The 14,093-nt window shown below is 40.6% G+C and overlaps 1 protein-coding gene across 1 annotated transcript in view; it reads right to left on the reverse strand.

Moving 5' to 3' along the window:
- Positions 1-14,093, reverse strand: part of USH2A (usherin) — a 594,633-nt gene that overhangs the window by 368,354 nt on the left and 212,186 nt on the right. The window contains exons 31-32 of the mRNA XM_063125387.1: positions 4,814-4,927; positions 297-458 (exon numbers count right to left, since the gene is read on the reverse strand). Coding sequence (XP_062981457.1) covers positions 297-458; positions 4,814-4,927 — 276 coding nt within the window. The remainder of the gene's footprint in view (positions 1-296; positions 459-4,813; positions 4,928-14,093) is intronic.

Raw genomic sequence — 14,093 nt, forward strand, 5'->3', positions numbered from 1 at the left:
CCTTTTATTACCTAATATATATTTCTTAATATGTAGATATATAGTTTTACTTTATATTTAAAGTCATTTACTAGTCAAATGGGCAAAAGGTTTGTCAGATGAGGATCGCTTCCAAAATTTCAGTGATGTCCTGATAATACACCCCCCAAAATATATCTGGATTGGCTTTATTGTTTCACATTGCCTGATATTTGAATCAGAAAAGATATTCAGTATAAAACTTAAAAACACCAGATGAAAATGTCTACTGCACTCTGTGTCACATAATTATATACAGGTCTCCAAAAACAACTCACCCTTGACAATATGTTTGGTTTCATTTCCAGTATAAATTAGTTGTGTATTCATGTATAAAGAATATTGTGTTATAATCCCATTTGGAGTTCTTGGTGGAGCCCAACTCAGCAATAAAGATGTGGGGAATGAAATAGCTGTGGGCGGGTGGACATTTTGTGGAGCTGTGGAGAGAAATGAAGGAGAGAAATGTATAACAGCACATATAGATTTACATTCAAACAAGTACTAAGATTGAAAAACCATGACATTTTGAATTACTTATGTATTTATTATTGGTATACCACATATGTTTTAAAGCTTTGGGCATAACCGTTTCAAAATATACAATTCAAATATAATTAAAATGTGTGTTTTTAAGTTCTTGTCTACTTTTCCATTCTTACAAGTACACAAAGTATTGTATAACAAATAAATAATACAATCTGTATACAAAACACGACTAAGCTACCTGCACACTCATTTCAGTACAAAATAGTATTTCGAGTAGCTGCAAGGTGAGCCTTGCAGGGAAGAGAGAAGCCACCCACTCACTCCCAGCTAGCAAGAAAACTGGCAGAGGGAGCAATCCTATGCCTCTTAGACAGTGTCGGGGGTGGGCATAGGATTGTTCTTTTTCGGGGATCCAAGGTCAGAACCAGGGCTCCGACCTCGGAGTTTAGAGACCACACTCTCTGTCTCTTTCCCGCCCCCTCATAGCTGGCGGGTTCTCTCCACGTCTACTATGTCTCCACACCCAGAAATGGAGGGCAGAGATGGGGAAAGGGGAGAGGCAGCTTTATGCAACTTCCTTTTGGATCTCCAGGCTCCTTCCCCCTCCTCCCAGAAGCTGCAGCTAGACAGGCAAAATCACCTGTCTAGCCAAAATGCAGGACGGCTGGAACACGGAGGAGAGGATCCCCTCTGTGTTCCAGCTGCCACATATAGAATAGTCAGCAGCCTCTGATTTCGGAGGCTGGCGACTAACTGGATAGGATTGCACCTTAAATGTCTTTTGCTATTTCCACTGAGCTCCACCCTCTTCAGTGTTGTTCATATTCTACCCTTGCTACTAGTTGTGGATCAGCCTTGTGCATCTGAGAGGACAGTCTGATCATTCACAAGCCTTTTGTGTAGCATCAGCCAATATTGGTTGGCAATGTGCATGTTAAATGATGAATGGTTCAATGGGGAAATGCTGAAAGCTGGAGGGTATGATTGTTGTCAGTCTTCTGAATCATCAATGTATTGTTACTATGCATGCAACATGAGCTTCCCAAAATAGAAACTGCTTACATTGACTTTGTGTCCAATCCTTCTGAGGGATAAAACACATGTTCCCCATGGCTTTATTTGATTTTTGTGAAGGAAAAAAATCATTATATACATGACAATACATCTGCATAAATGAGATTGTTTTCTGAATCAACTTTAGAATGCCTCTTCTGACTACTGCATGCATTTTGAAGAGAAGAATAAAACTTAAACTCAAAGAGACCCCCCGGTATGATCATATTCATTACCGGGGTTGCACATTTATGAATTTGTAATTTGTTTTTGTTTTTTCAAAGACTTCCCCAAACAATTTAATTTTCAATGATAAATGGTAGCACAACATTAACTTATCAATTCACTAAGGTATCAGTGAGTGTATTTAGAATACCTGAGGATATGCTAACTGGATTTAGGGATTTGGAATGTGACTTTCCAAATACTACAGGGTACATTTCAAAATAATGCTCCTTGAACTAAGGCAGGGATGGGTAACTTGTGGACCTCCAAATGTTTTGGCTTACAATTCCCATCATTCCACACCATTAGTTATGGCTGATGGGAGTTGTAGGCCAAAACATGTGGTGGGCCACAAGTTGCCCATCCCTGAATTAAAGGTTGTGAATGATATCTGAGAATGGATTTTCATAAACAGCAGACACCACATAGTAGGGTGGCCATGTGTCCTCTTTTACAGAGGACAGTTGTCCATTTGAAGGGTTGCCAGAGTACTGTCCTCTGCTTTGAAGGTGATCTCTAGTTGAAGGGCTGTCCAGTTGAAGTCCTTTAATGGTCTAAAGCTAAATGAGCATTAGAAGGAAGAGCTAAGCATTGAAGTTGTCCATCAATAATACCTGGCAGTGGACTGCAGGCACACAGGTCACCTGGTCACAATCTTCACCACTATGGTGAGATATACTGTATTTCAATTTACATTGTAGTAATTCTTTCTAACTTTGCATCATACATATGCAAATTATATGAAAATTCATGGCCTTTTCTTTGGCACTGCATTTCCTTTTTTTTGACAATTCATAAGTGGCCACCCAATCGCATAGTCACATAGTGATGTTCTTGGAACTAACAGTTAGCCTTTTCAGTGGTGCTACCTTATGGAATGCTCTCTCCAGGGAGTTTCGCTTAGCACCTGTGTAATCTTTTCAGCACCTTGCAAAGACCTTCCCCCCCGCCCAAGCTTTAAAAAGGTAGATAGGAATTTTTTTAAAAAAAAAACTGAAGTTTTGATGTGGTTTCATGTCGCTTTTTCTTCTGCTTTATTTTTATTGTAATTTTGTATTTTATTGCATTGCTATGTTATTTTGTTATTTAAATTCAGTCACCCTGACAAAGCTACCCGGATAAATGTTATTAGAATGGCGTGATATAATTCTATTAATAACATAAAAATAAATTAAATAAACACATTCAGGGATGGGTCTGGATCAGGCAGAGATAGATAGCATTTTTTTAATAGTAGTGGGGAGGTTGAATTTTGAGCTCATCCCATCTGAGTACTTGCTTCCTCACTATCACTAAAACTCCACCCAGTGCAAATACTCACCTGTCCTTAACTTCAGAAGAGATGAGCCTCACTGATTTCGAGTATCTAAAAAACCCTGCACTAGCTGCCAATAATCTACTGGGCAAAGTTCAAGTTGTTATTGTTAATGTATAACACCCTAAACAACTTGGGACCAGGTTATCTTAGGACTGTCTAACTCCTTATATCCCTGCCTGATCTCTGCAATCATCAGAGGGAGCACTTCTGAGGGTACCACATGCTCCAGAGATTGGCTCAGGATCACTTGTAGTAAGCATAGCATTCAGTGTTGAAACACTGACCCTCTGGAGCACTTTACCAATTGGTATTAGACAAGTCCCCGTGGTTCTGCCATCCTCTTAAATCTCATCTCTTTACAGAGGCTTTCCCTGAAGTGTGCCCCAACCAGCTATGATATGTAATCATAGTGTGTGGTTTTATTGCTGATTAATTGTACTGTACTGTTACTATTGTTGCATTTATGGTTGTTTTTACGCCATTCTAATTGATACTTCTGTGGAAAGTGGTATATAAATCTGAATAATAAATCCAGACTCAAACATTATTGGGCAAGCATCCAAGATGGAAAGAGTCAATGCTCTATGATGGCTGATCATGTGAAAAACAGAACGTGGTAAAATGCTACCATCTCTTATCGAGTGGCACATAACGTGTGAACTTTGTCTCATTAGCTGGTGAGTCAGCCTCATTCTCTTTGGAATTTTTTTGCTCTTTGAAGTTGGATCCCTCAGAGGTAAAATTTTAGAACAGGAATTTCCTAGTATATAACTATTTCCACATAATAGAGGACGAGGGGGGAAAGGACAGCTATCTTAACTTATAGAAAGGCCTTCTTTTGACATAGACAAATCTGTCTTATTTTTAGAAATTAAAACCATGTTAAGCAGCCAAATCCTTCTCTCTGTTGTTATGGTATAAACTTGCCATTAATAATAAAACAAGTAATATTGATTTCATGAGGAAAGCTGTGGGTTTAGACTGGTGTAAATTTAAAATCTGGCTCAAGTTATTTGCTTTTATGTTTAATATAAATATCCTGCAAATCTTTTGAAAACTCCGCATTCAGTAATTGAGGCACAGAAGCTACTGAGCTGGCCTCTCTCTAAAGGCGGGATTGGAACATATTTTATCTTTCTTGCTGCTCTCATGGTTAATGCCAGCTTCAGAAACTATAATTTATGCTTGCAACTTTTAAGTTTCAAGTACAACAGATTAATAAACGGCCCAATTGGCATTTTGAGGTTCCATCAGGCTGAAATAATTGTTGCCTGTGCTGGTGTTTAGCAGTTAAAAGAGACCACGGAAATCAACCGTTTGATTCTCAATTTCATACTGTGCCATACAATCAATTCTTTTTAGTCAGACTGTCTCTAGATTTACTTCTGAGCCATAGTAAAATGAGGAAGCTTTCATTAATCTTTCAGATGCTTCATATTAATGACAAGGCTCTTGCATGAACAATGTAACAGCAATTAAAAAGCCCATTAATCTGCATTACAGCTATTAAAGATGCATGTCATTAAAGGGTATGGAGTTTGATTCATTTTAGCACCCCCCAAAAAATGGAGCAATTATGGTCTGGCAATGCACTTTGTCATCAAATTAGGTTGGGGTTTTCCAGCAAATGGCTTTGCAGCATTTAGCTCCTCTCCTATTTTATTATTCATGACTGAAATGTGGAAGTCAAGACCTTTGAAATTACTTTACCTTCTTGTGGAGTGGAGATGTTCAAGGCATGTGAGCTCTCAGTACAGCCAGCCAAAGTGCAAGTTGTTAGGGTTACAGCATACTTTGCAAAAGGCCGCAAGCCTGTCAGCACGCCTGCAACAGAAAGAAGTAATGCTTTGTGTGTATGTGTACAGTATGCAAGGATCATGGAAGATATGCCTTTAGACAATTCAGGACAACAGTGGGTCTAGATGTATACCATACATTTACAATAGACGGGAATGCGGTGAGTTTCATCTGAGAGATTTTCTCACCTTATTCAAAACATCCCTGGAATTCTCTCAGAGTTCTTGCCCAAACAGGACTTTCCAATTTTATTTTAGCCTTGTTTCGCTGTTCTAAAACTGGGTACAATCAACACATGAAGGGAGAATCAGAATTGTGCCCAGTGACCTCGGACCTTACTTCTCTGTGCTAGTGTCTAGCTGCCCATTACGTTAATTGCATAACATGTAGCAGAGTCTTCTTTCTCTTACTTTTTCTTTTTTACTTTAGAGTAGGTGTGTGCAACCCCAATTCAGATTGGGACCAGCGTACACCAGGAGAGGATTAAACTCTCCCTCCCCAAAATTCCACCCAACCCCCATGGGGGTGTTAAAAAAGGGGGAGTCTCCGTTGGAGACAATGGAGGCTTTCCTTCTTTTTCTAACCCTTGTATAGTACAGTATTTCTTCGATTGTAAGACGCCATCAATTGTAAGATGCACACTAATTTCAGTACCACCAACAGAAAAAAGAAAACCTAAGACACTCCTGCGATTCTAAGACGCACCCCATTTTTAGAGATGTTTATATGGGGGGGAAACTGTGTCTTAGAATCGAAGAAATAGGGTAAGTTGGAACTTCAGAAAGCAAACATGTGGGAAGTTTAATCTTCCTTTCCTGAGGAATACTGGTTCCAATCCAAATTGGGGCCACACATACTTACTCTAAAGTTTTTGTTTACTTGTTGTGCATGCTATCTCTACCTTGCATTTTTAGAAGATCAGATTTTGTTGGGACTGTAGCAGAGAGAGAATGAGTGAAACCTCCCCTCCTCACCCTGCAAAGTTCAAAGGGTGCTCAGGCTTCTCCACAGCTGCTATTTACATTTTAAAAAGTATATTAATTGCATTCACATAAATAACGTCATGTCTACATTGTCCCAGAACCTATTGATGTAGACTCTGTATGCAATGAATAATCAATGCATAGAGGCCTATGGTCAAGGTCAATGGGCACAAGACCAATCCCCCAACCACACATTGATTTTACCCAGTTTTGGAATGTCTGAATAGGAATCATGAGTTTTGCTTTAGGTGAAATCCAGGGGGTTCTTGGAACATGCATTCCCAGCCCATTCTCTCCACTTTGCTCAAGAAATGAAGATTAGAAACTGGATATTTGTTGAAGTTCCTAAAGCCTAAGCTAGATTTGTTTAGCAAGTGCCACAGTACCCTTTCTTTAAGAGCAGCTGGGACCACACCCTCCATCAAAGAGGCATTCATTACCTTTGAAGTTCAAGTCTTCAACACCCTCCCTTCCCTCAAGCTGCTTTTAATAACCATGATGAGTAAACATCCAGAGAATAAATGGTCTTCAATTTCCATACCCTCTGGCTGCACAAACTGAAAAGTATTAACTATAACATTTTATTTATTTATTTATTTAGAATATTTATATACCGCTCCTCATTGAAAAAATTTCGGAGCGGTGTACAAGGTAAAATGAAAATAAAAACAGAATAAAACAGTTAGAACAAAATTTAAAAAGAAGCAAAACAACAACAACACAGAAATCCAAGGCTGCATGTTAAAGAAAGGCTTCTTGGAATAAAGATGTTTTCAGGAGGCGCCGAAAGGAGTACAAGGTTGGCGCCTGCCTGACCTCCAGAGGCAGGGAGTTCCACAGGAGGGGAGCCACCACGCTGAAGGCTCTTCCCCTGGTGGATTCCAATCGGAGGATGGATCTAGGTGGAACCACCAGGAGCAGGCCCTCAGATGACTTCAGTGACCGGGCAGGTTGGTAAGGGAGAAGGCGCTCTCTCAGGTATCCTGGTCCCAAGTTGTTTAGGGCTTTGTACACAAGAACAAGAACCTTAAACCTGGCCCCGTAGCGAATAGGCAGCCAGTGCAGCTCCCTCAGCAGAGGAGTTACATGCTGGAAAGGGGCAGCTCCAGACAACAGCCGAGCTGCAGCATTCTGCACTAGCTCCAGCTTCCGGAGCAGCTTCAAGGGCAGCCCCACATAGAGTGCATTGCAGTAATCCAATCTTGAGGTTACCAATGCCTGTACCACCGTGGTCAAGCTATCCCTGTCATGAGTACATCCTGCTGTAGTTGCTTCCATTTTTGACCCTGTCATAGTTATGGTATCCAATTCAGTGCAAATGTGAGCTATTTGACCTGCAAAATACAAGGAATATTGGTCACAGGGAGATTTTGAGGGTCCCGCTACCTGCCCCACTGGATTCCTGAAAGAGATCTGTTGGCTGGTTATTCACCACCATAGAACAAGCCTTCCTTGTGCTCATGACAGGCCTTCTGCCATCTGCACTCTAGACATTGACCAAATCATTCCATTGCTCTAAATTACTCAGAATAACAAGGTGGAGATACTGTATGTCAATGCAAAGACACTTGATGGTAAATGTGTCTATGGCCTGCTTGTCTTTTAAAAAAACAAACCAAAAAAATCTCCCACGCTAAAGCAGTTTACAAGATAAAATCATGATAAAATACACAAAAACTAATCATTAAAACAATAAGGCCAGATCTACACCAAGCAGGATATGACACTTTGAAAACAGTATGAAAACTGTATATGGAGTGTGTCCTAGGCCCCAACAGTTGTCACTATGGTTATAAACTGTTTTAAAGCAGTAGTGTAGATCCTGCCAAAACAATAATAATAAAAAAGTCATTAAAATATCCAGGTGTGGCTGACATCATCATTATTATTATTTACATTTATATACTGAAAAATCTAACCACCACATTATGTACTAGCTGCAGCTTCTGAAACAATCTCAAGGGCAGCCCCACATAAAGTGCATTACAATTAGGGACTGGAGAACTCACGGGGGGGGGGGTCGCCCTGCAAGTTCGCCAAGCCCGGCTCATCCGGCCTGTTCCGAGGTTCTGGGCTGAATGACCGCTTGGTGAAGTGCACTTTCCTGGGCCTCCTGAAAGTGTGCAATTCCCCCGGCCATGCTAGTGGCATGCCAGAGGAATTGCACACTTTCTGGAGGCCTTCCCCTCCCACCTGCCAATCAGGGCCTTAAAGGCCCCCTTAATGCAAACTTTTATACAAGGAGGGGGATGTGATTTCCCCAAGGATGGGGAAATCATGTATTTTCCTCTTCCACTCTAATGGTGGCTCCATCTCTCTTTTTCATCAAATTCAGGTGAGGCAGTGGCTGTTCTGAATCAATGCCCAGACATAGTAATTGACTAGATGAGGGCCAGTGGACTAGATGAGGGCATAAATGCAGATTGTCTATATCCTCTGAAGCTCTGCCCCCCTACCCTTGCAAGCACCTTAACCCCAAAAGTAGTATTTATAACTGAGTGGTCATTAACAGACCTCTGTGTTCAGGAAGGACTTTTCAGGAGTGGTCACACAAGTGCCTCTTTAAAGGTGGCTGACACCACTCCCTGGGCCTACCATGCCAGACCTCCCCAGCTAGACCTAACAGGCCATGATGGGCAAAAGCCAAGGAGACACAGTCTGCTACATTGCTGTAAGTGCCTTGTCCATATCATCAGAACACCTCAACAGGGCCTATCTCAACAGTTTGGATTGCTACAAAGCCAAGTGATTTTGTTCTCAAAGTGCCGTGCAATTTTAAAGGTATCTATGTACTATTTGTTGGGGTAGATGATACTAAACTTTGTACTACTACCAAAAAAGCTCTGCTGGATAGCTATTTGAGGATGCAATGGAGTCAGCAATGTAAGCCTTCTTCACCAATTTCACTGCCATGCAGTAGGTATGATTACGCTCTCACACATGTTCGTCCGTCCTCGTGACAAGTCCTATACCAAACGCACTCTAACCTTCATCCAAGCTATCTCATCACCCAAAGATTTGCAAGAAACCACAGGGCCACTCAGGTTCCACAACACCAGAGAAGGCGCTCAGGAATGATTGTGTTGATGGCCTGACTCACCTCATCTTTCCATAGTAAGACCATGATGAAATCCCCCAGGACCAACAGACTTGGGATACTCAATACAAACCCAGAGACCACCTCCATTAGTTTAAGCAGGGAGACTATTGAGGAGCAGGGTGGCCAGTACACTAAGAATTGTACCTTGACAGCTCAGCACTAAGTAAAGGCAGTCAAATCTGGCAGATTGTGGGACATGGTACCAGGTGGGGCAGAATTTTTGTGGAATATTAAGAAATTGAGGGCGCAATCCTATTCTCTGACTTCAGCTCCCAGAAACCACTGACCCTGCCCCCCCGCCCCCCACCTCATAGCCAGCACAGTTCTTTCCATGCCAGCTCCTTTCCCGAGTGTGATGAGGGCAAAAAAAAGGGGGTGGGAAGGGGAGGAGATGCCTTTACACACCATAAATTGTAAATTGTGCCTTTACACAATTTAAACACACCACATGGCCTCCCCCTCTCCTGCTCTGAAGAGAATCCCCTCCACATTCCATCTGCCCTGCATTGGGTAGTTTTTAGCTTCCAAGTTCAGAGACGTATGACTATCCTGATGGGATAGCGTCCTAAAATGGTTTAGAGCACTGAATGGTAGTTGTATTTGTGGACAGAACCTTATGTATACAGTGTATTTTTGGCCGATACTTGAAGCACAATTTAAACCATTTAAATATCTGAGCACCCTTTGAATATATTGTTCAGAGACAGAATGTTGTTTAGGAATACTGAACAGGGAAGTATTTCACCTGAGGTAGTTCTAGAGTAAACACTTACTATTTAATCAGACCTCATTTTTTTTAATAGAAAAACAATTAGAAAAACAGTATATTTGAGGTTCATATGCTGTCTAGCAACTGTGAATTTTCAGTGGAAATGGTATATAATAACAGCATGTTTAACAAACCAGAGTCTGATAATACAACACTGTTGGTTTTTATGCATTTTCTTCATTTTCCTCAGATAAATTAAAAGAAGGCCTCAAGGTTTGCCTTCCTAAACAGATACTAAATTAAATATTACTCATAATTAAACAGGGGCTATTTTAATAAAATTGAAAACTTGCTTTGCATACCAAGTGGGCCTCTTGTGCTAGGTGTGATTTCAGTTCGCTGCTACACTCTTAACTTTACATCCATATTTAACAAATGACATTATTCAGTTTCATGGGGTCACTGTGTCAAAATGTCTGTGTTAGAATTTTAATTTATTTCCAAAGGTTCCCTTCACTGGGCGGAAAGAGTGGTACCTTCAATTGATTTACTGTCTGTAATCTAGCATGTGGCTTTTTTTTAAAGACTAGAACTTTTGCTGTGACGGATTTGGAGGGGGGCAGTGCAGTTGTGTGGAGAACCTCCCTGCATTGCAGTAGTAGTATAACCCCTTCAAAGATGACAAGGGATCAGAATACTGTTGACACAAACTTTATGCTCAGTGACTAACAGAAAATTTCATATGCATTTAATAGCTCTGATTTTTTTTAATTAATTGTGCTATATTGAGTAGAAACATTATGCATTATGTTTATTTTAAATCTTTTGGTCCTGCAAAAGCACTGATGTAAATTTTAAAAAATGAAGAAAAGTTGATGGAACACTGCTTGAGAAGTCATAATTACTGGACGATGAAGATGATAAGTTAATTTATATACCAGTTTTCAGCCCAAAGGCAAAAAGAACTCTTTCATTGTCGGCTATCACACTCTATCCAGGGATATGCTCAAGTATCTCCTTCTGATTTTGAGTAAAGCTGCTTATATGTTGTTGGTTAACTTTGGCATTTGGGCACACCTGTATGTATGCGAGGCAATGAAGGACAGGCCTAGAATCAGAGCAAATACAGGCAAACAGAGATGCAGTGCCCCAGTATCCACTCAGCTGTCATAATAATAACTAACACATTATGATGTTTTATAATAAAAGTTGTTTCTCAAACCCACTACATGCATCCATGACAGTCTCAGAATATTTTCATAAGAATGCATAATTTAATTTGCTCAGCTATAAATTAATGTGTGTGTACATCAATGATGTTATGGGGCTGCTGACTTTATACTGCAGGACAGGCAGGCGCGGAGTATAAATTTCACTGACTGACTGGAAGTGCAGAGGAAATGAGTGGGTAATGAGAGCAGAGCAGCCAGTTCTCTAATTGAATTAAAAGCTGGGTGACACCAATGCAGACACCTGTCCAATTACAGACAGGCCAAGGTGTTTACCATTGCTGTACAAGCGATTTGAAGATGACAGAAATCTTTCCGCCCACAGATTAACATAATGAAGGAGAACAGATTACAGTGGATGCTAGCCAAACAGCTAGGTTGGCAGCTGAGAGAGGAGAAAAAGTAGCTTACTGAACTATGTAAATAAAAAAGTGCACTTTTTCCTTGCCTACCTACAGCAGCACGCTCAGTAGGTTTTAAGGATAAATTCAGAGATTCGTGTTTCTGTGCTTCCATCTGGGGGGTGGGGGGAGAGGAAGCAAACAGAAAATATCCAAAGACCCATATCTAAGACAGAAGGGTTAGATGCAACTTTTAAGACATCTCCCAAGACTTTCTCTAGAGTTCATTTCATAATCATATCTAATCTTCCCAGGAGCTGATAGTTGTGTGTCTTTGCTCATTTTCTGCCCAGTTCCCTTAATAATTTTGTTTAAATGGCAGAAGTGTATCTTAAGGTAAGAGTGTTGTATTTGTTTAAAAAGGAAGCTCAGCAAAGACGCTATCTTGGAAATGCAAGTGCAAATTATGTGACACAATGGGTGCAATCTAAAATAGATCCAGCTAGCACGGTATTGTTCAAAAAGTCTTGTTTTCTACTGTAGTGCCTCTCTTAAATTCCCATGCTGCATTTTACACTCTCAGTTTGTGATTCAACAAGGGATGTTGCCAGGAAAAACAACAACAGGAAAGCAGGCATGCCACCCATTGTGCCATGCATGTATGTAGCTTGTTACTGGATTGTGACATAGACTGGTAATCCTGAATAATTAGATATGGGAGTCAATGGTTCTTTGTATTGGACACAGATATACGTAGAGACAGCATGCACAGTGGCTTGTCACAATGTACCTACAATATCATTCTATATGAAGCACATTAGCCCTGCTATGCTGCCTGTAGCATCACTCTACAATATATTGTGTTCATACACGGCTGGGCTAACAGAGATGGCTGCAAGGATGAGATATTTAGGCTGAGATATGGGTACAAAGTCCCTAGTCCTCCCCCTGATATGGCCCCTTCTTTTCTCAAGATGTGCCAGAATACTGTTGCTTTTGCTGGTATTCAGTTGGCAACAATGGCTCTTGCTGGTTAATAGTATCTAAGTAGTAACGAATCAAAGTTTTGGTTCAATTCATGCCGCCATTGCAATGCTGGAAATAGTGGCAGTACTGGAATTTAAAAAATGGGGTGACTCACCATGGCAAACTCAAAAGTTCCCCCAGCACTCAATTAAAAGCTTAGCCAATAACTGGACCAAAGTTGGGACTTGGCATGTAAAGGATTCATTACAGTGCAGCTGCTGCTAGCCAGCCATTATTGCTGTTGTCCCAGTTTCCTTGAGCTTAACACTGCAAAGGAGACAGGTCCAGTGGCTGTGATAGGTTGTGCTTGCAGAGAAGTTCTCTTTTTAAAGGCCTGAATGTTTTACAATCAGCAACATCAATAAACACGAGGGGACATGGGGAAATGGAATTCTGCCTCTGTTGAAAGTTCTCCTCACCAGTGCCACTCACTGCTACCACCTTCCCCTTTGGAAAGGTAAATTTGGGGAAGGGGAAATTGGCAGGAAGGGCTTCCAAGAAGGCCCTGTTCTCAGGGACCAAGCCAAGGTAATCATGCTGCTGATGTTGTCTCCTTTGCCATGCTGTACAATGGCAATGAAACCATCACAACATAGTAAAAGAAGGAAATGGGATCAGTTACCTTGGCAATAGGGATGTGCTCTTTCCAACCCTGAGATTCTGTCTGAGGGGAAGTAATAATGTTATCACTTTGATTGGCTATTGTGAATGCCATGATGTCATTACATTTCTTGTATGATTCCATGAGGAATCACAAAATGAAGAACAGGATGGATTGAACAGTCTTTTTCTGATCCATGTCAGTTTTGCATGTTTCATTAGCCAATTCCATTCAATTTCCATATTGCTCTGTGCAAAAATAAATAAATAAATAAAACCACCCAGAAAATATGCAGTGTTGCCTTGCATGTGCTAATATATGCTTTTTTTGTAGGCAAGTTTGCCTAATATATGTATTTTTGGTATGTAACATTTGAGCTGAGAACTGAATTGCAAAATTCAGAGAAGAGCGCAAGCCGAAGGATAACTGAGTTCCGATCCACATAGTGGTCCAGGAAATGCAAAGATTGATTCACTTTAAAAAAAAAAGACCGAATACCCCCAGGAAAGAAAGAAACACTAAAAATGATGCCAAAGGGACAAGATATTAGAGCTGCAAATAAATGGGCGGGGGGGGGGGGGAATGGCAAAATGCAGAAAGGCAGTAGTTTTTTTCTCTTCCTTTAAAAGCCCACCTCAAAAATACAAAAATCAGTGCAGTTCTATAAAAACTGCAATGACACCCCAAATCTCAGCAAAAATAAACTTGCAAAAGTTGATTTGATATAAAGAAACCTAGCTTCTTCTGATATTGTTCTAAAATGCATGCAAATGTCACATGTGGATGCTAGGTTCATGCATTTGTTTACCGGTTGTAGATAATTGAAACCCTGTGTTTTTGCTTACTTTTTTTTTTTTAACCCTACCACTGTGGTGAGTCACACTTCGTCAGTGTTAAGCCTTAATGCAAAATGCATTAGCGCTTAGTGGTGAGATCTCTGGATCGGCTGGTGCCAAAGAGCTTAATAGAGATGCCAACACTCCTACATTATATGGGATGCTAACACTTTGAAAACATCAATAATGCTTACTTTATGCTTATTGAATGCACTTTCAAACTGCTCCTTTCCATCACTGGAAGAGAAGAGGCAAGTTCTATGGTGCCACTTCTGACCCTGCTTTGACATCTGTGTATCTTCTGCTGCATTTACATTAGATTCACTGATGGCTCAAAACCTATGGCCAGAGAATTTAATTTTCATCTT

The sequence above is a fragment of the Elgaria multicarinata genome, chromosome 4, assembly GCF_023053635.1.
Source record: "Elgaria multicarinata webbii isolate HBS135686 ecotype San Diego chromosome 4, rElgMul1.1.pri, whole genome shotgun sequence".
Taxonomy (NCBI): domain Eukaryota; kingdom Metazoa; phylum Chordata; class Lepidosauria; order Squamata; family Anguidae; genus Elgaria; species Elgaria multicarinata.